Genomic DNA, 24,181 nt, shown 5'->3' on the forward strand with positions numbered 1-24,181 from the left:
ATTGGAATTCATTTATAAAGAGGTTCAGTTATACAATATAAACAGTATTTAAAATGTAAAGAAAAAATATTTTAGTAAAATAACACAATTCTAATCAAAAAAGTAATTCTTTTTTTTTGTTCTTTTTCAAGGCAGTATTATATGTGAAGTTACTTTATGTGAAATGACAAAAAGAAAAATTAGAGAGAAAGAATATTGACTATTTAGAAATAAACTAATATATATAAACTAATATAATTGTATTAATTTCTACCAGTGACTTTTTGAAAGTAAATTGTGTAATTATATGATACAATAAGATTTTTTTATCATTCAAAATTTTGTACAATAATATGCTATAGATTTGTAATATTAAAATATCAGTCAATGCTAATTTTTCATCAGTCATTAGCTAATTTCTTAATTTATAGTCTATATTATATCATATTATTTAAGCCCTTCACCAAATGTCACCATCAAATATTATTCAATGAATACTATTATTTATTATTTCAAATGTTTAGAATTGTACTTTCTTTATTCAAAAAGAATAATTATTTTATTGTCACCTTAATTGTCTGTCTATCTATTCTAAGGAATGCAATTTATTTTTTTAATTATAAATTAGTTTGCTTATGTTTCTTTCGCTTGTCACGATTTTTGAATTTTTTTTTTTTTTTTTATCATTTTTTAGCATTAAACAATTCATTAATAAGAAATTTCTTCATAAAACTCGATTAAAAAAAAATGAAATGATAGCCAAAAACAAATGTAACGAAAGTTATAAAATCAATGACTATTTATAAAAGGTATGTAAAAAACATTGAACGTATAAATCAATGAGAACCCTGAACAAAGTTTCACGAGAAGATAAAAATACCACTGGACGAGTATATACGTTCGAAACAAGATTACTTCGAAGAAGATACTATTTATTTGAGAGAGAATTGAATTTTGCTGTAATTTTAACGTAATTCCATCAACTTTTTGAATAAAATAGTAAATATTACTCATTTATGGTAATTTAGTAGCAAACTTCCTGTGACAAGCTTCATTCGTTGAAACAATGAATTCTCTTTTATAATAAAGTTAATGGCTTAATAAAACAAAATTAGCTAGTTAAAAATCGTAAATCTAGACGAGATAATTAAGTTATTCACGCACATTTGCTCGCTTATCAAGAATAAAATCTATTCATAATTATTAATTGTTCAAGGTTATTTCCCCCAATACTTGCCTAAATCCCATCAATCCATTTTTTTTTTTTCCATTAATTCATCTATTGCATTTATCAATTTGTAATTAACGTAAATTAATTAATATTTTTAAAAAGATCTATAGTAATAATTTTAACCAGTTTTCTTTAAACATTGAGCGATAATATTCTAACCTAGCTAATAATTGTAACGATACGATGAATCGTTACTATAGTTTATAAAAATCAAAATGATCATGATAGATACTTTTAATTTTGTCTTATAATTTTTTTTGTTTTCCTTTTATCTCATCTAATGATTAGAACAGTAATAATGGATTTTCTTCTAAAATTCTCAATTCGTTAAATCGTTACTATTCCATGAATTCCGAATTAAAATATAGATCTCTAGTCAATGTTGAAGTGAAAGTAGGCATTTGCTTCTTCTTGTCTTTATCCATTTCATCATGTTGAGATGAATATTCCGTAGCAACTTTTCGTAATGTTATCGTTAACATTTTCAACATGTCGTAATTCTTCCAATGCTCATTAATAACTTTGCACAAAGTTTGAATATACCACGAACCTTTATTCGTATCACGAAACGAATAACAACCTGCAAATGGAATAAATATCTTTACTAATAAAAATTCATTCCAGATAAAAAAAAACATCTTTTTCTATTTATAAAAATTTTCTATTTATTTCAAAAAAAATAAATAAATAAAAGGAAATACCTTCCATGGTGCTATAAGCGTATAAAAAATCTGCAGTCATAGGAAGTACATAAGTCATTTCATCTGAATCTATACCAGATCTACCCTGAATACCTGAATCGCTGGTTACACCTCTACAAGCCTGATAAAAGAAAAAATAGAAATAAGAAACAATAATCGATTCTTGTAAGAAAAGACAAAGATATTTAATTAAATAAATGTAAATAATTAAAGTAAATAATTAAAAGTAAATAATTATACATTATTATATCAAAAATAACATGTTAATATGAATAAGTATTCACACGATTTTTGCAATATTTTTACCTGTATAAAAAATAGTTTTGGTTTACCAGCCAATGATATGCAGTTATCCGAATTGAATGGTTGCCAGATCATCTGTACCGGGTAAGATATATCGTACGCAGATACATTATCACCGATTTTACCATGAGTTAGTATAAAGAAACATATGCAGTCGCAATCATCGTGATTTTCATTTTGCACTGAAAAATAATCTATATTATTATTTCTATCTTATATCGAAGAAAAAATTATATTTATTCGTCAAAAGTTCGCAATTGAATCAGTCAAGAGCGAACCATCTATCTATTATCATGAGATTATAAGATTCCAATCTTATTTCATTTTTGTCGAAATTTTAATGATAATTAACGATAATTAAATGATTTACGATAATTTTTTAACAATAATTAAATGAGAAAACTCGTTCATTCGAAGAAATTTGAATATACACTTTTTCCTTCGAATATATTCAACAATAAACAAACTATAACCTTCATCGATAAAAGATTTTCTTTGATTATGAAACTCATCGATAAAATCGTTTAAATTCTTTTTCAAAAAGAAGTTTTGAAGAAGCAGCGTTAAGATTGAAATTTTTATCCCACACCATTCTAAAAATATCCACGTTTCCGAGTCCGATTTTTTCCTAATTCGATTTTTATCGTTATTTCGTAAACAGAATCAGAAAGTGTAATGAATAAATATATACAAATCTGTTTATTACGTACAACTCGTAATGACTTCTATAATTTTGTTGAACTTCAAATCCTTATAGATCTTCACTTCGAAACCAAGAGTAGAAAAGGTTTCATTTATCGCTTTCTCGTCGTAGTTCGTCCCGTTTCGTTGTGATTCTCTGTTATTTTCGAACTTCTCGTGGTTGAATATCACGCATTTGCCACGCTTTTTCTGCGTCATCGAGTAAATAGGGGAATCTTTTGGCGTAACGAATTTGGCGAATCTGTAATGGAAATCAACGTTTCGCTGTAATTAATCAATTGATATGCAAAAAAAAAAAAGAAATTTAAATTTAAATTTACTTCTTCTGTGCATGTTGTCGGCAAATTCTTGATTTAAATCCTAATATTTTCATCTCGGCATCCGTCATACTGTTTACATCGGAATTTTCACTGAAATTTGTCGATTTGGAAAAGACCTGCAAATATTTTTTATTTCAATTTAATGATGTCAACATATAAATTGTATCACAATTGTTATGTTAATAACAGTATTTTATAATAATATAATAAATCAATTATGTGCATATTTGATATTTGATGTATAAAAATTGTTTCGTATGTAATATTCAATTAATTAAAAATTAACTATTAAAAATATCCATCATCTCCAAATGACCATTTCTTTCATAAATTTTAATTTGATTCACAATTTAATTATCTTTCATTTCTGATGCAATGCAATAATATGCATGTGCAAATGGTGCACTCGCTTGTCTTCGTTCCATATATTCTCCATTGAAAATCTTAAATGGATTGTCATTTAAAAAAATTGTAAAATTTGTTTCTCAAGATTTTCAAAAAGATCGAAAACGAGGTAAGAAAAGAATACTTTTTTATTAATTCTTTCATTCTTCAATTAACTAATCGCGTGAATTTATTTATAATATCTCTTGCATTTTATATGAATAAGAGATCATATATATATAAGTTATATATTGACGAATCGAATGTTTAATTAAATTTAAAGAGAAAAAAGTATGATTTATGAGAAGAAAATTTAAAAGCGACAGTAGAAATTTAGGTTAAGTTTAGAAGGTTATGGATGACGAAGCCATCCAAATGTGATTCAATGATCGTAAGGCTAAAGGAATGCTTGAAATTGATCGATAATTCAATAGTTGAAAAAATAAAAGAAAATAAAAGAATGTAATAATGACATGTTCGTTAAATATTATGTATCGCGTTAAAATTATCTCAATTTATAGTATCATATAATATCTAATATCGATTCGTAACCTATCGTTCGCTGACACGTCATCTTTTTCTTTTTTTTTTTTTTTTTCAAATCTTGATAGTTTTAGATAAAACGAACACGTTATCGAACAAAAACGATAATGATAATACGGATTTTTGCAATGGCCGTTGCATTGTTTTTTGTTCGATTTTTCATATATCTCGTTTTCTAATTTCGATATAATGTGAAGAATCGAAGACAATCAAAACAATTAAAATTTCAAAATTATCGCGATTGAAAATGTTCTATAAGATCGTAATTTGAACGATTAATTTAACTTTTCATTAAAGAATATATTTTAAATTAAAAAGTACACTTCTTCGAACGATCAATGATCGAGCTAAATTTTGATTTGAAATTTCGTCATTTACTCGACTTATTTAATTAATCCAATTACGCTGAACTTAATATATATATATACAATTATTTTTAGCTAAAGGATAGGATAAATGGCAATTCTATCGTGTGTTAAAATAGTGAATAAATAAACTCGAAAACTAAAATTGATCTGTATCGTATGTACAAGAAAAAAAATTATTCAAAATGATAATTTTTATAACCTTTAAAGAAAGGAGGAAAAATTAATCGTTATTAAGTTCATTTTTTTATTGACTATCTTAAATCAATTATCTTAAGTATTAATAATATATATACATATATGTGAATAATGATAAGTTTCATCATTTAATATACAATAGAATGTATCTATTAATTTCTGATTAAAATTTAATTAATGTTTACTTATTATCAATTTATTTTCTCTCATCTTTGATAAGAATAACAAAGAATAAGTCACTTTCGATCCAAACAAACAAAAGAGAAAATAATAGGATTTATGTATTTCGCAATTATCAGTTCGTCGTTTTCGTTACTTTCACAAACAAAAGATATTTATAATAAATTTATTAAATAGCAATTTATTTAATAACATTTATCAAATTCTCTAAAGTTTAAATCTCTAGGTTTAGAAATAAATTATGTATATTTTTTTTTTGCAATTATATTTTTTAATACGTTCGAATGATTTTTCAATTCGATCAATAAATTTTTATTCATTTTCAAATTCAATCAATGTGATTTCTCTTTGTTTTTGTATTTTCAATTCGTTCATTTATCTAGATACTGAATGCTACAATTTTCACAAAGAAAACATGATTCACTTTAAGGTTACAGAAAACTAATTGACGATGACAAAAATGTAAGCAATAAAGAATACGAAGAACGATATACGTGCATGTATATTTTATTCTATTATGAATTTATAATATTCTAATTCTATTCCGATATGAAAATATTCGAATTAAATTTTTATTAGATTCTTTTCTTCCGAATTAATAAAGTTAAACTTTTGAATATTAATTATAACATATTAATTATACATAATTTGATAAAATGTAAGGTTATATCAACTTGCTATACAAACAGAAGAATAAGTTATTAACTCAATTGATTCTAAATCTTTTTGCATTTCAGAAGCTTTGATACTCCCATCACGGATAATGAAAATTAGGCGAAAATACACGTGAACACGTGTTTGTATTCTTAATAATATTCTATGAATATATAAATCTCAATGAAAAATTTATAAAACGTGATTATGAATAACATTTTACGTACACATGCATTCCCATACTGAAAGACAGAATAAAAGCTTCGAAATAAAACATAAGAATTTGAAAAAAATATAAATTATTGTCTCATATGAAGTATATCTATTCAGCTTCAAATTATCGGCTGTTTCTCATAGTTTATCATTATTATAATCATACGATAGCGATTTCGAAGATAGTGTTTTTCACTAAATAAAAAAAAAAAAATGCATATTGAACAAATGATCGACAATACGAATGAAGCAACAGTAATAAGTGTTTGTTTAAACATTAATACAGAGATCACTTTTTTCAAATATGCACGATTTCATACATATATTTTTTACACAAAGCAAGATGGAAAACGTGTGTGAAACTTCAATTTAATGCAACATTTACCTCGTTAATGGATTCATTCGATTCCTTCAAACTTGACTGATTATCTGCATCGTCGATTTTATCCATTCTGTTAAATAAATAATTCCAAAAATAGATAGTGGAACGAGTGATCAGGTAAAATAGAATTAACATGATGTAGTCTTGAACTTGCTGTATATTTATACTTTATATAAGTGAAGAATTATAGCTTATCATCATTATCACTCACTATCGCTATGATCAATCAGATTATATATATATATATTGGATTTATATATTATACATATATAAATATATAATATATATATATATATATTATATACATATACATTATATATATATTACATGTATTAAAACAAAGTATATGTATATATATATATATATATATATGTATATATCCTTATGCATTGTTTTTCTTCCACAATATTTTTCAATTTAGCTTTCAATTTTTATTTTATTTTAGAATATTTTTATAATTATTTGTTTCTTCATTTTGTAAAAATCGATTGAAATAAGTTAAATCAATCAATTTCTTAAGAAAAAATTCTCGAAATTAATATAGTAATTGAGATTTAATCTGAATATTGAAATATAATTACTCGAATATAATTAATCAAAATTTGAAATTTCTTTCGTATTTTTTTAAACGTAAAAAAAAAAATAATCAATAAAAAAGAAAATTTTATTTCAGAATACGTAAAGTGGAATTTTATTTGATTATTATACTTGATTATTATATATTATTATTATTATATTATTATATATTATTGATTTCTCATTTATCTTTTTCAGAATTTATTTTCTCATAGTCTGCAATTTTAAGATTTTTTTCTCTAATCAATTTTTTTTCGTATTTGATATTTAATCTTGTAAAGTCATTTATCTTTTTGATTTTGATTATTATTTTTCATGGCCGCATATTTGTAAACAATCGTTGCAACTTGTCAATAATATCCCAATTTTTACAATTATGGACAAAAAATAGTGTATTTCATTAATTCTTTCTGAACAATTTTGAAAATAATAATAGTACGTAAGTACTGTCTTTTTAAGCATTATCATAAAATATTGAAATTAATTATATATATATATATAAATATTTAATATATACAATTTTCAGATAAGTAATTGGATTGATGTATTGTTTTTAATATAGATAGAATTTAATATAGATTGTAATTTATCATTTATCGTATTATTATTCAAAATATTTTAATAAAATAAAAATTTAATTTAATTAACAAAAATTTTGTTAAAATTTTATACCATAATTTTATTTTATTCATTTTGAATGATGAATATAAATAATATTCATCACACGAAGCAATTAATTAATTTGTTTATTATTCGAATAAACTATAAATCAATATAATTGTTTTTCGTTAAAAAAATATTCATTGTATTCAAACTTACTTCATTGTATTCATGCTTATTGTAATTTTTTCGACACATATTGTTTGGACTTGTTTGCTTAAATACGATGATGCATATCCAATTATCGTTGCATCGCAATTGGATAAAATTTGAATGGTTGAAATTAAGAAAAGTTACTTCAATAATTTATTCAAAGCATTAATTTTTTACCAATTTAATCAACCGATGTTACATCAATTATAATAACTACGAATAATTATTATTAAAGCATTTTAAATAAAATTATTTTAAAAATTTAGTTATTTTAAAATAGTAACTTTAAAGTAACTTTATTCAAAATTTTAACTAGTTACTTTTTCAGCGAACTTAATACTGAATTTTCCAGCTCACTTTGCACTCTACAACCATTCTATGCATTCTGGCAATCATATGATTGGCCAATGTTTTTTGTTAATAAAGACGAAATAGAAATTTTTATAAAGAAAAATATTGAAGTTATTTAGGAAATTTATTATATTAATTAAATATTATTGCTATATTTTTAAAATTCTTATATATATATATATATATATATATATATATATATATATATTAATATATATATATATTAATCATGAATGTTCATTATAAATTAATCTTAAAATATAATCATTTATTAATAATAATTTATTAAATAAGATTAAATGTAGAATAGAATCAAATTGCATTAAATAAATATTTTGTATATAAATTAGAAAAAGATAAATTAAATAAAAATAATTAAAAATAAATTAAAGTTTGCAACTTTATTAATTAGGAAATCAGAATTATCGATAAACAGTATTGTTAATATATTATATGTAATATAAATTAATAATGAAAGTATATCTCATATTGTTCATGATTGTTTGATTTTTTGTTTCATTTATATTGTATTGTTTTATATTTATATATATTTTATATGTTATCAATATAATTTATATATTATTATTAATATTAATATTAATGATATATTATTAATATATATCATATTATAAAATTATAAATTATAAAATAAAATTTATATAATATTAATATTAATTTTTTTTATTAATTATGCATTCTAAAATATAAAGTATTTATAATGTATTTTTATATTTCAAAATGCATATTATTTAAATAAAATTATTTTATATTTTATATTATATATATTATTTTATATTTTTATATTATATATTTATTATATATTATATTTTTTATTCTATTGTCAAAGAAATTTCCAATTATTTAAAAAATTTTAAATTATTATAATTTTAATATTAATTTTTTCTGAAAAAAATAAGTTATTATTTTGTTTCTAAATATATAGTGAATAATTTGATATTATTATTCTAATTTATCTTAATTTATTTATTGAAAAATAAAATTGAATAAATTTAAAAATTTATTGAAATAACGGAATTGATTATTTTTAAATTTTATCGTTTAAAAACTTATTTTTCAATGCGATTCAAATTATCATTACATTGCTTCAGTTTTACTAATATAAAGCAATTAAAAAGTAATTTAAATTTGGCGCATTAATGTATTATCTAATTAAACTGAAGGATAAAAACTCAACAGTATGAAAAAAAAATACAAAAGTTTCATAGATATATAATTTTTGAATCAATTATTTCCAGTTATTAATTTTTAAAAATTGCTGATTCTATTCTTCAAAATTTATAAAAAAATTCAAAATATTTAATATTTCAAATTAAATTCAATTGAAATTAATACTAAAATATCAATTATAAATATAAAATATTCAATATATATAATAAAACATTAGATGACAATATGGACTTTGTCATATAATTTTACTTATATTTATATATATTTTTACCCACACTAATAAAAATAAGAGATTTCCGCCATATTTTCCTGTGTTCATCAATATTGTATCAACGAAGCGACATTCAACAGTTTTTGTTTCTTTAATAACGAAATTATGTAAATATAATAATTCGATAGATTAATTATTTTTTTAATCTTTAAGTGTCATAGTTGGTTTTTTGAAGCAAAAAGTTTCATTCGCAGTTTAATATGTTTTGTGATTGTTTTTGTTAATTACATTATATTTAAATATTCTTTAATATTTGATCAAGTCTTTCAATTGACTGTCATTTCTTTACATAATAATTTATTTAGATAATTTTTTTATTTAAAAAGTGATGAAGTTTAATTGATCATATATTCTTTTTCATATTTCTTTCACTACTTCAATCTTTGCAAAAAAAAAAATTGCGCATTTAGTTAAAATGCATTTTCAATTTATGTCAAAATAATAATTTGTGTATGGATTATTTCGAAGAACTATATGAATCAAAATATATAAGTATATATTCCAAAAATTTTTATATTTTTTTATATTTTATAATGAAAATAATATAAATATAATAAAAATAATTATAATATAATATATTTATTTTAATATTGTATATTTAATTTCAGTTATGATTCTATTTTATGGGATAAATTAAGAGAAAATTTGTAAAAATATAATTTCTCGTACAAATGTAATTATTCTAAATAAATTCAAATTTTAGAATATATTTTTCAAAATGATAAACTCAACCCTAAATCCTTATTTAAATTCAAATACTTCACTTGGTATAGATCAAGCTTATTTCAGTATTTTAAATTTATATCTTAATCCTGTTATATTTTATGCAATAGCATGGGAAGCTTATACAGTATGTATTTTTTTTTAAATTAATTTATATATTTTATATAAATAAACATATTTAGATTTCATTATAATTATTGATTTATAGGGAAATGGTATTCCAATAGCCACTTTAGAACCACATAGTAATACAACTTTAAAAATAAGCACAAAATATCCATTACATATATATTATCAATCTATTGAAACTGACAAAGTTTATGAATATTGTCAGTAAGTATCTTTTTCTAAATATATATAATATTTATTATATATATTACATTTTATATTATATATTTTTTTTAATATATATTTGTTTCTTCATTTAATCAAATTATTTTTTTTATCTCTTATCTTGTAGTACAACTTATACTTTCAAAGAACATGGTAGTTATGGATGGAATATATCAAGTGGTTCTTTGTGTTCTAATATTTATGTATTACATGAACCAACGGAGAGCTATCTTCGTAAGTTGTATTTTAGTATATTATTGCATTTAAAATTAATTATATAATATTAATAGATTATTTCTTTTACAGCAATTTTAGCAGCTTTTATAATATATGTTTTATTAGCAATTTTATGGACAACATTTAAAGTTATTATACGAGTAATAAAAGGAAAATTATCACCTAATAATATTTATGATGTAATATATTTTGATGTTAAGTAATATATATATTATTATAATTCCATTTCATTTATTCAATTTCATTTTAGGATTTAGATAGACTTCAAGAAGCAGAAAATGCAACAAATTTAGTAGTTAGAACTACAAAATTCAGCACAAGAATACATTCAGTAGACACATTCAGAGGGTATTTTTATATTCTTACATATTTTCTTCATAGTTGTCATTTTAGATTCATATTATTTATATAATTACAGAATTGCTATATTATTGATGATATTTGTGAATAATGGAGGAGGAAAATACATCTTTTTCAATCATAGTGCATGGTTTGGACTTTCAATAGCTGATTTAGTACTTCCTTGGTAAGGAATTGTTTGTATCATAATTAATGCTCTAAATAATGTAATAAATAATTTGTAGGTTTGCATGGATTATGGGACTAATGATAACTGTTTCAAAACGCACAGAACTTCGTTTGACAACTTCACGTATTAAAATAACTTTATACTGTCTTCGACGATCAGCAATATTGATTTTTCTTGGATTAATGTTGAATTCAAAGGATAGTGAATCTCTACACGATCTTCGTTTTCCCGGTGTTCTTCAATTATTAGGTGTATCGTATTTTGTATGCGCCATATTAGAAACGATTTTTATGAAACCTCATTCTCAGGTTAGTGTATTGTAGTCCTTTTTATTATAAAAAATTTCAATATTTATTTGATAAGTATCAAAAATAACTTATTAGGATATCTTACACCAGTTTGGTCGTTTCGCTATGTTTCGAGATATTTTAGAAAGTTGGCCTCAATGGTTGATTATGGCTGGCATTGTGACTACACATACTTTGATTACTTTTCTTCTTCCTATATCGAATTGTCCAAAGGGTTATTTTGGTCCTGGTGGAGAATATCATTTTCGTGGAAAATATATAAATTGTACAGCAGGTGCAGCTGGTTATATAGATAGATTAATCTTTGGAAATCATACATACAATCATACAGAAAATTTTCTTTATGGTCAAATTTTACGTTATGATCCTGAAGGTAAAAACGATTAAATATACATTATTAAATACAATTATACAAAATATTATTTTATATATTGATTAATACACGATTATAATTAACTTACAGGTTTGATGAACACTATATCAGCTATATTTATTGTCTATTTGGGAGTTCATGCTGGTAAAATTCTATTATTGTACTATCAATGTAATTCTAGAGTAATTAGATGGTTTTTATGGACAGTATTTACGGTAAGAAATTAAAAATAAATTTTTTGAAATATAAAATACTTTCTTTTGATAAAAAGAACATATTTTTGTAGGGTATCATTGCTGGAATTTTATGTAATTTCGAAACTCAAGGAGGAATTATTCCAATTAGTAAAAGGATGATGACATTATCATATGTTTTGATTTGTTCCAGTTTCGCCTTTTTATTGTATGCACTTTTATATGTCCTTATTGATTATAAGCAATTTTGGAATGGAGCTCCATTCGTTTATGCTGGTACATATAAAAATTATTATATATACAAATATATTTTTCATATAAAATTACATATTCATTATTTTTTTATAGGAATAAATCCAATTTTTCTTTATGTGGGTCACATTTTAACAAAAGGTTTATTCCCATGGTCATGGAATATTGCTTTTCCATCCCATGCATCTCTTCTTGCTATGAATTTATGGACAACAAGTTTATGGACATTAATAGCATATCTTCTTTATCGGAAAGATATCATCATAACAGTTTAAAAATATGTGCATCAAAATGTTACAAATATATTTATGGCTTAATACGAATTAAACATTTCTTACTTACAATTTAACATTATATGAAAAAAAAAAAAACATAAGGTAACGTTATTATACACAAAGAAAAACAATGTTTATAAACAGGGAATAAATGGCATATGTTTGTATTTGAGGACATTGTTAATGTTAGTTAACGAATATTGAGCAGGAAAATAATTATATTAGCTTTAAATAATTTTAAAAATGTTATTTAATTTTATAAATAAAAATAATAAATAAATATTTATTTTTTTCATTATTTTAGTAGTAAGGAAAAATAAAATTCATTTCATACATAGTATATAAGAAATTCTTAACATGTAATAAATATATATATCCTTGCTTGTTATGAATTACGATCTTTTGGCTTCTTATATGGCAATTCTAAAATTCGAAAAATATCTTCTTCACATGTAATTTTTTCTGCCTCTCCTGGAGTTCCTGCATCATATATATATATATATATATATATATTTATATAAAATTTTTATCACATTTTTTTATACCTTCAGATGTAAGTCGTTTTAATGTATATTCATTCAAAGTATAATTTTTTTCCAAAGCATGTGCTCTCATACTCTTATTAAAAAGATCGCTTCCAGTAAAATAAAGTACAGCACAATAATATTGATCATATGGTACAAATCGAATATCAAGTCTTCTAAACGGTTTTTTATTTTTGCCGGGTACTTTACAAACACCCTAAAATTAAAGATTTTCACATATTGTCTAAATTTAATTAAATATTTCATATAAATATTAAATATACCATAAATTTTGTTGGTCCAAGAGATATTGTATCTACAATTAACTTTTTTTTTTCAAGAGATTTTATAACATTTTTTAAGACTGAGTTTTCTTTCTTTAATTTTTCTTTAGATGTATATGCAGGATATGTTAATAAAACATCAATATCTCCACTATCTTCTTTTTCACGTCTATAACTTCCACAAATGATTATAATATATTTTTCACTCAACTCTGCAATAATATCTTTCATAATTTTTTCAATTTGCTCAATTTCCTTTCTGGGAATTCTTTTCTCAAAATCTTCAAAATATCTAAAAATAATTATATTATAATAAAAATTAATCTATTCCCTATTGTATTATATACATACTTCAGTCCAATTTTTTGATGATGATTAAGCTTTTCCTCGTGTTTTTTTAAATCATCTAAAGTTTTAATACCAGCAGCTAATAATTCTTTAGCTTTTGCAGGTCCAATACCAGATACACGTGTTAATAAATTTATTGCAATATTATTCTCATCTTTATTAATCTAAAAAAATATTATAAATTTAAAAACTAATAAGAGAAACTCGGATAAAAAGTAATTAAAATAAATAAATACATCTTCTAATTTTTGTAATTTTCCAGTACTGAGAAACTCATCAATTTTCTTAGCAATTTTTTCTCCTATTCCTGGTAATTTTTTTGCCTCTTGTCCACTTTTTATTCTTTCTGTTAATCCACTTAAAGTGCCAGCTGCTTTGCGATAGGCATTATATTTATAAATATTTTTGCTAACATTTCGTTCATAATTTGCTAGCTCTGTAATTTCATTATATAAATTCTATATCAATTGCTAAAAGAAATTAATTAATAATATATATACTTCAAGTTTCAATTAACTTAAAATTTTATAACATAACATAAATATTAATAAATATTAATAAAAATTATATTTAAAATTACAAACTTTATAACTTTATGACATAAAGATTTAAGATTACAAGTAATTAGATTAATAATATTTTATATATATATATATATATATATATATATATATATATATATATATAGTTTTGTTAAATGGTTAAAATTCTCTATTAATTTTTAAAATTTTTTACTAATTTTTCTTAATAATCTTAATTTAATAAATATTTAATAAATAATTCACCTATCAAAAAATCACATAAATCTTGATTCGGATTTCCTGCGTTATCACTGGCTTTTCGTTTTCCCATGATAAGAATAATATGAATTCAATTTATTAAATTTCACTGATTAATTTTATAAAAAAAGAATACAAAATAGAAACAATTCATGAGAGAGACAAGAACAGCAAATAATGGGAAAACTGGAAATAGGATAAAAATTAAGAAATCAGCGCCATCTTCAGAATATTATAAATAAAACACATAAAAAAGGATAGAAAATAGTAAAAGAAAAACAGAGAGAATAAGAATTAGAATAAGAATTGATCTTTTGCGCCATCTTTGAAATACATTTCTTCAAATATATATAATATAATCATAATATATAATATGCTTCTAAAAGTAACCAAAAGATGATACTAATAGTCAATTCTTATTTTATCTCATTTTTTGTTTTCTTTATCTATACTTGTTCTTATATATAATATAATATAAATACAAAATTAATTCAATTATATTTTTTCCAAAACCTATTTTTTTCAATGTGTCTTAATTTTTAAAAATGTATATTATTAAAAATTTATATTATATTGTCGGCATTATAAGATATCTTTGAATACTGATTTTACAAAACATAGTATACTCTCTATATAACGAGAATGTTTGATACCGTTCGGCGGTAATGAATTTAAATTCTATAACAGAATATTTGACTTATTTCTTTATTTTCTATTTCTCATTAATTTTATATTAATAATATTATATTATAATTTAATTTCAATTTTAATCATTATCAATATTGCAATCTTTTTCTCAATAACATTAAAAATGACACTGCAATAATAAAAAGATTTCAATGCCTTTAAAACATAGGACAAAAAAATGCATTGAATGTTAGATCTATTTTATATCTCTTCTGTGATACCATAGTGTTTTGTAAATATCGATTTTATTCAACTAAGCATGATTCAAACGAAATTCGTGTATATTATTTTAATTTTTGTAAGGATAAATCAATTTCAAGATCGAATATTCGATTATTGTACAATTGTTTATATTATTTAACGTGATAATTACAAATATGAAACTAAGAAATTTACTTCTCATAATTGCATAATCTATAATTAATTAAATTATTGTATTGTAGATAAACGAGAACATGTTATGTTTTCTATAATTTGAAATACAGTAAAAATATTTGAATAGAATAAAAAATGAATTAATCTATTTCGATTTTAAAATTACCAATGTAATCAAACAACATTAGAAATCTTAAAAATGTTACGACGAAATAGGTGAAGTGTGATCATTATATAATTATTGAATCATTATTTTTAATTAATTTTCTTGCCAATTATTAGAATTATAAAATGGTGTATTATAATTTTTAATGTTTTTGATTTATTTTAAAAATTTTAATGAAATAATTTATTTAACAAATTATATAGATTGAAAAATAGGATGATTGCAATTGGTTTTCTGGTGCTGGCTGCTGTAATTTACAATGAATTTTCAGTGTATGATATACAAAAGTTAAAGTGGTCGACACGAGAATGTTCAGAATGTGTCAAAGTACTATTTGTTGCCGATCCTCAGATATTAGGAGAAAAAAATGAAAATTACTTTGGTTCTTGGATAGCACGATGGGATAGTGACAAGTACGAATAATGATTAATTTGTTATATAAAATTATAATTTTTATATATAAATTTGATTTTTCATATAAAATATAAACATTGACATTTTGTTCCACAGTGTGTTATTTGCAGGTACTTAAAAAAAACATTTTCCAAAGCATTAGATCACTCTGATCCTCATGTTGTTATATTTCTGGGAGATCTCATGGATGAAGGTCATATTGCCAATGCAGATAATTTTAAAGCTTATAAAAGAAGATTAGATTCCATATTTGAAATGCCTAATCATATAATGGTATATATCATATATAATCTAATAATAATATTATTTATGATATAAAACATATTAAAATAACTTTTATTTTATTAGAAAATTTATCTACCTGGAGACAATGATATTGGGGGAGAAGAAGATACAATTTCATCCAATATTCACAAAAGATTTAATTTTGCATATAGTCAACCAGATACTTTAGTTTATAAAACAGTAACATTTTTCAAGGTAATAAAAAGTATATATGAATATATAAATATAAATATTTCAAATATATTCCAGATTTTATGATGAATTGTAATATGCATATTTTTTATTAGGTAAATAGATTAACTCATACAATACCAGAAGCACCTAAAGATGCCTTTCTTAATGATTATGCAGAACGAAATACAACAAATGTTGTACTTAGTCATATGCCTTTATTGTTTATGCCTGGTACCTTCGTTCAAAATGTATGTCAAATTTATGCATTTATTAAAAAATAATAATATTTTCAATTCTTATGATAATTATATTTTACTCTTATTAATAATTATATTTTAATATTTCAATATTAGGTACTGAAAGAATTGTCTCCCCAAATTATTTTTACTGCACATGAACATAAGGCTATGCGTATCAGTTTAGATACAGCGACAGATCAATTAAGTGAGATATGGGTTTTACCTCCCTATGAAACACCATTATATCAATTAAGAATGGATGTAGGTGATATTCATGAATTGCAAATACCCACTTGTTCATATAGAATGGGTACTCCTCATACGGGTTATGGACTTGCTTATATTGGTAGAAAAATTATACTCATTTACGAAATTATTTTATAATCATATGATAATATTTTTCTCAATTATGTTTTATGATTTATATTTTTAGATACGCAAGAAAAGATAGTAGAATTTACAATTTTATGGCTCCCTGGAAGATTTCCTCAACTATGGATTTATATTTTTGTTGGGATATTTATTTTAGCCTTTAGTATTTGCATGTGTATTTCTAATTATTGTACAAAGAGTCATACATATAATCGTATGTCTTCGATATAACAGCATATAATCAAAAATACATTATTCAAATACTTCATAAAATCTAAAATATAATTTGACATCAAAAATGAGATAAAGATCCGTCCAATGTAAGTGACTCTGTTACCATCTATATCAAGTTTCTAATAGAATAATATGATGATAATGTGATGATAAAATTTCTTATTTCACGCCTGAAATAAGAAAAATTTATTTATTATCAATCATAACATAATTTATAAAACATTCTAAACAATTAATAATATTTTTTTTAATACTTAAAAATAAATAATTCATGATTTCATTACTTATTTAATTTAATTTTAAAATTTTATTTAAAATATTTTTATTAAAAATTTTTATACAGTGCATATTTATTCATTTTTTGTTTAAATATAATAATTTTTATTTACAAATTATAAATTTGAATAAAATATTAATTATTTTTTTAATATTAATAAAATTGAATTTAAATTATAATTAATAACATAACTTCTATATAAAATATAAATCTATGTATTTATCTATATATTATGCTTTATAGCTTTATTTTTAGTATAATATTTAATATAATGTATATTAAGTGCTTGCAAAAGTTCGTCAGATTCAAAATAAATAGAAATTATTGCAATTTTATTTCTTCATAGAGCAAGATGCTTACTTATAATTTTAAAATTTATCTATTTATCAACATCTTGAATAATAATTAATTTTATTTTTATTATAGATAAAAGATAAAAAGGCCACAAATAGCCACAAGACGAAATTTGTTGTTTTATGATAATTCCAAATTTCATATTGCTATGAATATTTCATTTCCAACAATAATTTTTATTGCTTTAAAAAATATATCATTTTTTAGAAATGAAATTGGACAATTTTTTAAAAGATGGATTGTAGAAAGATTGTAGAAATTCTTAAATATTTTGATTAAAATGAATATATATTTTTTTCATCATATGTGTATATTAATTAAATAAATTTAAAAATCCAACGAACTTCTGTTGACACTTGACAAATTTAATATAGTTGAAATTCATATATTTCCTGTTTAAATATATTAAGAGATTGTAATCGCTATATTAACATAACGCAACTGTTAATTTTTTTAGAAGAGAGTTTATATTTGTGTGTGAAATTATATTGTCCAAAATAAATGTTATTGTACATATTAAATATATTAAATATATACATTTTTTTGATTATTTTGTTTCTAAAATAATAATTATATCTAATTTATTTAATTATAAAACAATTTAAAAAATAATATAATTTTATATTTTGATGACTTAAAAAATTAATTGTAAAATATTTAATACAATAATATAATATTTTTAAAATAAATCCCTGAAAAATTCCGCCATATTATTTGAAATAAAAATATAGAAAATTCATTATGAAGATAAATTTGACAATACTAATGTCTGGACACAAATTGATATAATTAATTAAGTTACTAGAAATTACTAGTTTCAAATTCTCGCAGTTTCCCGCAATTTCCCAATTTTATGAAATATTTGCTTTTTATAATATGTCATAGTAAATCAAATAAACAAAAATATTACATATTATTATTTTTTAACTATTTTAATTATACGTTATATATGTTACGAATAATAAATTAATTAAGTTAATTAGAAAATTTTGAAACAAAATAGTTAGTTTAAATCTTAGTTCAAATCTACGTTGCGACACTTATCCGGAGAGATAAATGTTCTAAGAATTGTTTTTATTATTTTGTGTACTTGTCGATAATATCGAATACAAAAATGAAAACAAAAATGACTGAGATATATTTTGTCACTCGAGATAAAGCAAATTTGGTTTGAAGAAACAGAATTTTAATAACTGGTATGAATAATTTTTTCACATTCAAACAAAAAAAATGAGACATTTAAAAGGTCAATATAATATGATTAATGACTAGCAATACTCAATATTGATATAATACTGATAAAAACAAAATAATATAATAACAAAAAATAATTTAAATAAACAAAGTATTTTTTAATTATTTTTTTTAGTTATATATTTCTCCTCTCCAATAAAATTATGTTCATTATGACAATTTTTCATTATTTGATTATAATTTTAATTTATAATTTTAATTATCGTTCAAAAAAAAATTTTTCACTTCCGTTTAAAACGATTCGAACGATCTAGTTTCTTTTATATACATATATATATTATATATATATATATAATATATGCTGTAGAGAATTTCATGGCCGCATTGGTTGCGTTGCATCAGCAAGTGCAATGTTCATCTATTTTCGGTTGTCTCATAGCGGTAAATCGCTTCAATGATCAGTGATTTTTAATCTGGAAAATGGCCGAATCGGAACAAAGGAACAAAGAGAATTGTATTGTAGGATCAAAAGAAATGATGGTGAAGCAAGAAAAGCGTGAGAATACGTTGACAAATGGCGGGAAAGGATCTGGGGATGACGCGGACAGTCTCGAAGAATTACCTCTTGATATTGGTGAACACTATCTTGTTCGCAGATCTGATGATTCCTGGCGTAAATATGTATATTATCATGCGATCATTTTTATGTTATTACATATAAAGAATAATTTAATATTAATAAATTACTTATTCGCCCACTTTTTTCGCGATTTTGTACTTTTGTTTATACTACCGGCTTTATCCTAATAAACTATATTTGTTTTACAAACATTACGAATGATATGTGTAATTTAAATATGTAATTTAAATATTTTATCTGTTAACATTTTATTTTTTTATTTCTATAATTATTTCTTTCAATTATAATTATAATATTGTTTATAGTTATAAATCATAAGTTATTAATGAAGAATTTAATTATAAATCAATTTAAAAAAAATAGTATTAATTACAGAATTTTTTCAATTTCATACAGATCCAGCAGAAATTATTCAAACTCGATATAATGAGAGTGAAAGCCATTATGAATATTATGTTCATTATGAAGGACATAATAGAAGATTGGATGAATGGGTGCCTAGGGATAGAATTATGTCAAGTAGATTTGATATGAGTGATAGAAGTTGGAAAAGTGGAGACAGAAATTCTGGTACTGATTTACTGGCAGATTCATCAGATCGTAAGATTACAAGAAATCAAAAAAGAAGACATGACGAAATTAATCACATTCAAAAGGTGCATATTTATATTATTATTAAATTAAAAATATATATTTATAAAAAAAACATTTTGTTATTGTAGACATATGCTGAAATGGATCCTACAACTGCTGCACTAGAAAAAGAACATGAAGCAATAACAAAAGTCAAATACATTGATAAGATTCAAATAGGTAAGCATTAATATATATTTTATGATATTAAATCTTATTTGAAAAGAGTCTCATTATTTTCAAAAGTTTATTTCTAGGAAAGTATGAAATTGATACTTGGTACTTTAGTCCATATCCAGAAGAGTATGGCAAACAACCAAAACTATGGATTTGTGAATATTGTCTTAAATACATGCGTCTTGAAAAAACTTATAGATATCACATGGTAAAAAATTTTAATATTTAAATATTTAATTCTCTACAAAAATAATTAAATAATTCTATAATTAAGAATTGGAATTTTTTTTAGAGTGAATGTACACATAGACAACCAGTTGGCAAAGAAATATATCGCAAAGGCACATTAAGTATTTGGGAAGTGGATGGTAGAGAGCATAAAATTTATTGTCAAAATTTATGCTTACTTGCAAAATTGTTTTTAGATCATAAAACACTTTATTTTGATGTTGAACCATTTCTTTTTTATATTCTTTGTGAAGTTGATAAACATGGGGCTCATTTAGTTGGTTATTTTTCAAAGGTATATTTTTTGATTATATTTATAATTTATAAATATAATTGTATTTATCATATTTGATCTACATATAGGAGAAAGAATCACCTGATGGTAATAATGTTGCTTGCATTTTAACTTTACCGCCGTTTCAAAGACAAGGATATGGAAAACTTTTAATCGCTTTTAGTTACGAATTAAGCAGAATAGAACAAACTGTTGGTAGTCCTGAAAAACCCCTAAGTGATTTAGGAAAATTATCATATAGAAGTTACTGGAGTTGGATTCTTTTAGAAATTTTGCGGGATTTTCGAGGTACTCTTAGTATAAAAGATCTGAGGTAACTTTAAAAAGTGATATAAGATCAAATTATATGTAAAGAATTTAAATAATTATTAATATAATTTTCAGTCAAATGACAAGTATATCACAAACAGATATCATATCGACCTTACAAAGTATGAACATGGTTAAATATTGGAAAGGTCAACATGTAATTTGTGTAACACCTAAATTAGTTGAAGAACATATTAAAAGTAGTCAATATAAAAGACCACGGTTAACAGTGGATAGTAGTGCACTTAGATGGGGAGCTCCACCACGAAAGAACGTAAAACCTGGCAAAAAGTAGCAGAAATCAAATTGCAATTTAATGATTTTCATTATCGTGAGATTCACGATTGAATGTGTTTAGTAAACACTTCATGAAAAGTTGCACTTATAATACGATAATATGCAACAATATTCTTAAACAATTTTTATACGTATATGCGAATTTATGTAAAATATTATGCGTATATTTCGCTAATTTGCATTGTAAGACTCATATTTGACTCGTAAGATGAGTAAACATGATTGATTTCTAAAGCTTCGTTAAATCTTCGGAGCGTAAAGATATTAAAAGGTGTAGTAATATATTCTTTAAATAATTAAATTTTTTTTTGGTAATACACAAAAAAAAGAATTGAAGATAATATACTGATACTGACACGAAACACCATGTATTTCTTAATAATAGAAGAATTATTAATTTTTGCTGGAAATTTATTAGTTTTGCAATTATAATCTCAAGATACAAATATATTGTGTTTCACATAAAAGAAAAAAAAATAAGATGATAATACCATGCAGTATTAATCTGTATTAATGATTTTATATATATTCATTAATAAATTAATTATTCATGAGAAAGAAATTACTATAGAATAATCACAAATACGACTAAAGTTTATCATCATTACATCAAAACAATATTCATTATTTATAATTTTGAAATAGATGATTTATGCATTTCTTTTGCCAATTTAATGGCATATTTAGCAGTTCCAGGCGCAGTGCACACTCCGTAACCTCCATGTCCATAATTATGCACTAGCTGTAACATAATTTTGATTAATTAACGAAAACATTCATAAATAAAATATTTAATTGAAACTAACGATAGCTTTGGAAAATCCTTTTACGATTTGTTCCCCTTCCACTCTAACATTGTTTTCTCTATGTGGTCTTAAGCCAACTTCTACCTTTACAATTTCTGCTTTTTTAATATTTGGTAGCAAGTTTTTACATCTATTATGAATTGCTGTAGATTCATACAGACAAGGTTTTAAATTTTCAGAATCAAAGCTCCTTGAACCACCTAGAGTAACTATACCATTAAAACCTGGTATAATGTAAGTGTCCAATTCGCCATAAAAAAATGTTTTCAACCATGGCGCATTTACCTATTTTTTTAAAATTAAAAAATTAAAATATGTTCTACATTTAAAAATTAATTCTATGTTAAAATAAATATACTTTAAGTATTTGACCACGTATAGAAACGAGACGTTTATCATTGCATAAAGATCGTGCTCCGAGACCTGTACAATTTATAATTAAATCCCAATCGGATACAAGTTCTGTTAGAGAATTCAATTTTTTTTCTATCAATTTAATTCCACTTATTTCTAATCTAAGAATAAAAGAAAAAAAATGTTTGTTTGAGAATGTTTAGTTTAAAGAAATTATGTTAATTAATAAAATAAATTCGTTACTTATTACGTGCCCATGGCAGATGCAGTTTACACTCTGTGAGAAGAGTTCTAAAAAATGAGCCATACTTCCAATTACCTTCCACTAATTCAAATTCTTCGTCTGTAGCTTTTCTATATAATGGTACTAAATCTTCGATCCAATGATTCTATTTAAAAAAAAAAAAATATTAATTTCTCTTTAACAAAATTAGAAATTTAATAATGATAATTCTATCATAATGTATTTTTTCAAAAAATATTATAATATTTTTAATGAACATACAATATATTTAAAAAATATTCATAAAAATTCAAAATAAACCTTAACAGTTTCTGGCGAAGAATTTGCAAATAAATAACCAGATATAGCGGTTATACCAGCAAAGGAAGCTTCGTGAGACTTCCGAATATCATCGTAATATTCATATGAATCTCGTATCCAACATCTAAAAAAAACATTTTAATTAAAAAATATAAAAATTTTAAACATCAGAAATAAAATCTGTCTCTACGTATGAACCTTGTTATTTCTTCAGTTGGTCCAAAATATGATGAACCAACTCTAAATATTCCAGCTGCCACATGACTAACGGTATTATTAAAATCGGAAGCAAAAATAGTAATTTCAGCATTACGTAATTCATGTTTTAATTGTAAAGCTGTGGTTAAACCAATTATTCCACCTCCAATTATAACCACTTTCATTTTTTCGTTTTTTTAATAATTAATTAATAAACAATATTTTCTTTTTAAAGATTCCAGTAGAATGTAACAATTTATTAATTATTAAAAAATATTATTAATTAAGAATAACTAATATTGTTTGATAAGATTCTAAAAATTCCACATCTTATCTGTTGTTAAAATACTCTTGTATCATGAAATTATTTATAGCTGCAGTCGATAATATGTTTTGTTAAAATGAACTCGCAAGAT

The 24,181-nt window shown here is 22.7% G+C and overlaps 6 protein-coding genes and 1 long non-coding RNA gene across 10 annotated transcripts; 4 read left to right on the plus strand and 3 right to left on the minus strand.

Annotated features, from left to right (window-relative positions):
* Window positions 1-300: 300 nt before the first annotated feature.
* LOC411381 (caspase-3) lies at window positions 301-6,343 on the minus strand. Its single transcript, XM_394855.6, has 6 exons — window positions 6,159-6,343; window positions 3,237-3,352; window positions 2,925-3,157; window positions 2,218-2,396; window positions 1,912-2,032; window positions 301-1,790 (listed from the first exon to the last, which is right to left on the minus strand). The coding sequence occupies exons 1-6, from the start codon at window positions 6,288-6,290 to the stop codon at window positions 1,549-1,551; spliced, it is 1,023 nt and encodes a 340-aa protein (XP_394855.4). The 5' UTR covers window positions 6,291-6,343; the 3' UTR covers window positions 301-1,548.
* Window positions 3,532-5,987, plus strand: LOC102656120. The gene is made up of 2 exons (XR_001703171.2): window positions 3,532-3,750; window positions 5,644-5,987. It is a non-coding gene; the product is annotated as an uncharacterized LOC102656120 (long non-coding RNA).
* A 3,017-nt stretch (window positions 6,344-9,360) lies between the features above and the next one.
* Window positions 9,361-12,859, plus strand: LOC551314 (heparan-alpha-glucosaminide N-acetyltransferase). Of its 2 annotated transcripts, XM_006569932.3 has the most exons (12): window positions 9,361-9,461; window positions 9,963-10,204; window positions 10,286-10,410; window positions 10,538-10,644; window positions 10,717-10,826; window positions 10,898-10,995; window positions 11,066-11,173; window positions 11,232-11,484; window positions 11,575-11,857; window positions 11,948-12,072; window positions 12,144-12,327; window positions 12,400-12,706. In XM_006569932.3, exons 2-12 carry the CDS (start codon window positions 10,073-10,075, stop codon window positions 12,576-12,578), a joined length of 1,704 nt encoding a protein of 567 aa, XP_006569995.1. In that variant the 5' UTR covers window positions 9,361-9,461; window positions 9,963-10,072; the 3' UTR covers window positions 12,579-12,706. The 2 variants fall into 2 exon arrangements, with proteins under 2 accessions (XP_006569995.1, XP_623715.2); XM_623712.6 differs by lacking the exon at window positions 9,361-9,461 and having other exon boundaries at window positions 10,011-10,204; window positions 11,560-11,857; window positions 12,400-12,859.
* Window positions 12,828-14,742, minus strand: LOC724170 (DNA polymerase beta-like). The gene is made up of 6 exons (XM_006569933.3): window positions 14,520-14,742; window positions 13,971-14,170; window positions 13,738-13,898; window positions 13,387-13,678; window positions 13,124-13,319; window positions 12,828-13,058 (listed from the first exon to the last, which is right to left on the minus strand). The coding sequence occupies exons 1-6, from the start codon at window positions 14,584-14,586 to the stop codon at window positions 12,964-12,966; spliced, it is 1,011 nt and encodes a 336-aa protein (XP_006569996.2). The 5' UTR covers window positions 14,587-14,742; the 3' UTR covers window positions 12,828-12,963.
* A 674-nt stretch (window positions 14,743-15,416) lies between these two features.
* Window positions 15,417-17,549, plus strand: LOC724218 (metallophosphoesterase 1 homolog). 2 transcript variants are annotated; one of them, XM_006569931.3, is made up of 8 exons: window positions 15,417-15,498; window positions 15,644-15,791; window positions 15,945-16,154; window positions 16,266-16,428; window positions 16,504-16,635; window positions 16,728-16,862; window positions 16,968-17,199; window positions 17,287-17,549. In XM_006569931.3, exons 2-8 carry the CDS (start codon window positions 15,775-15,777, stop codon window positions 17,454-17,456), a joined length of 1,059 nt encoding a protein of 352 aa, XP_006569994.1. In that variant the 5' UTR covers window positions 15,417-15,498; window positions 15,644-15,774; the 3' UTR covers window positions 17,457-17,549. The 2 variants fall into 2 exon arrangements, with proteins under 2 accessions (XP_006569994.1, XP_016767945.1); XM_016912456.2 differs by lacking the exon at window positions 15,644-15,791 and having other exon boundaries at window positions 15,479-15,498.
* A 2,056-nt stretch (window positions 17,550-19,605) lies between these two features.
* Window positions 19,606-22,134, plus strand: LOC552696 (histone acetyltransferase KAT8). 2 transcript variants are annotated; one of them, XM_006569930.3, is made up of 7 exons: window positions 19,606-19,957; window positions 20,321-20,580; window positions 20,647-20,737; window positions 20,815-20,942; window positions 21,027-21,257; window positions 21,326-21,545; window positions 21,642-21,803. In XM_006569930.3, the coding sequence occupies exons 1-7, from the start codon at window positions 19,765-19,767 to the stop codon at window positions 21,647-21,649; spliced, it is 1,131 nt and encodes a 376-aa protein (XP_006569993.1). In that variant the 5' UTR covers window positions 19,606-19,764; the 3' UTR covers window positions 21,650-21,803. The 2 variants fall into 2 exon arrangements, with proteins under 2 accessions (XP_006569993.1, XP_625075.1); XM_625072.6 differs by having other exon boundaries at window positions 19,607-19,957; window positions 21,326-21,570; window positions 21,642-22,134.
* A 72-nt stretch (window positions 22,135-22,206) lies between these two features.
* Window positions 22,207-24,021, minus strand: LOC552692 (D-aspartate oxidase). Its single transcript, XM_625066.5, has 6 exons — window positions 23,766-24,021; window positions 23,568-23,691; window positions 23,267-23,412; window positions 23,028-23,184; window positions 22,670-22,954; window positions 22,207-22,605 (listed from the first exon to the last, which is right to left on the minus strand). Exons 1-6 carry the CDS (start codon window positions 23,948-23,950, stop codon window positions 22,492-22,494), a joined length of 1,011 nt encoding a protein of 336 aa, XP_625069.1. The 5' UTR covers window positions 23,951-24,021; the 3' UTR covers window positions 22,207-22,491.
* Between the last annotated feature and the right edge of the window lie 160 nt (window positions 24,022-24,181).

Source organism: Apis mellifera, linkage group LG5 (genome assembly GCF_003254395.2).
Source record: "Apis mellifera strain DH4 linkage group LG5, Amel_HAv3.1, whole genome shotgun sequence".
NCBI lineage: Eukaryota > Metazoa > Arthropoda > Insecta > Hymenoptera > Apidae > Apis > Apis mellifera.

Coding starts and splice junctions, on each gene's coding strand:
- LOC552696 (XM_625072.6), top strand. CDS start 19,765: ATGGCCGAATCGGAACAAAGGAACAAAGAGAATTGTATTGTAGGATCA. Junction 19,958..20,320: donor CAGATCTGATGATTCCTGGC/GTAAATATGTAT, acceptor AATTTCATACAG/ATCCAGCAGAAATTATTCAA. Junction 21,571..21,641: donor CTTAGTATAAAAGATCTGAG/GTAACTTTAAAA, acceptor TATAATTTTCAG/TCAAATGACAAGTATATCAC.
- LOC551314 (XM_623712.6), top strand. CDS start 10,073: ATGATAAACTCAACCCTAAATCCTTATTTAAATTCAAATACTTCACTT. Junction 12,073..12,143: donor TTTTATGGACAGTATTTACG/GTAAGAAATTAA, acceptor ATATTTTTGTAG/GGTATCATTGCTGGAATTTT. Junction 12,328..12,399: donor AGCTCCATTCGTTTATGCTG/GTACATATAAAA, acceptor ATTTTTTTATAG/GAATAAATCCAATTTTTCTT.
- LOC411381 (XM_394855.6), bottom strand. CDS start 6,290: ATGTTAATTCTATTTTACCTGATCACTCGTTCCACTATCTATTTTTGG. Junction 3,353..6,158: donor CGAATGAATCCATTAACGAG/GTAAATGTTGCA, acceptor AAATATTTGCAG/GTCTTTTCCAAATCGACAAA. Junction 1,791..1,911: donor CGCTTATAGCACCATGGAAG/GTATTTCCTTTT, acceptor TTCCATTTGCAG/GTTGTTATTCGTTTCGTGAT.
- LOC724218 (XM_006569931.3), top strand. Junction 16,429..16,503: donor AAATGCCTAATCATATAATG/GTATATATCATA, acceptor TTATTTTATTAG/AAAATTTATCTACCTGGAGA. Junction 16,636..16,727: donor AAACAGTAACATTTTTCAAG/GTAATAAAAAGT, acceptor ATTTTTTATTAG/GTAAATAGATTAACTCATAC.
- LOC724170 (XM_006569933.3), bottom strand. CDS start 14,586: ATGGGAAAACGAAAAGCCAGTGATAACGCAGGAAATCCGAATCAAGAT. Junction 14,171..14,519: donor TTTATGTGATTTTTTGATAG/GTGAATTATTTA, acceptor ATGAAATTACAG/AGCTAGCAAATTATGAACGA. Junction 13,059..13,123: donor AAAACGACTTACATCTGAAG/GTATAAAAAAAT, acceptor TATATGATGCAG/GAACTCCAGGAGAGGCAGAA.
- LOC552692 (XM_625066.5), bottom strand. CDS start 23,950: ATGAAAGTGGTTATAATTGGAGGTGGAATAATTGGTTTAACCACAGCT. Junction 23,413..23,567: donor CTTCGCCAGAAACTGTTAAG/GTTTATTTTGAA, acceptor TTTTTTAAATAG/AATCATTGGATCGAAGATTT. Junction 22,955..23,027: donor TACGTGGTCAAATACTTAAA/GTATATTTATTT, acceptor TTAAAAAAATAG/GTAAATGCGCCATGGTTGAA.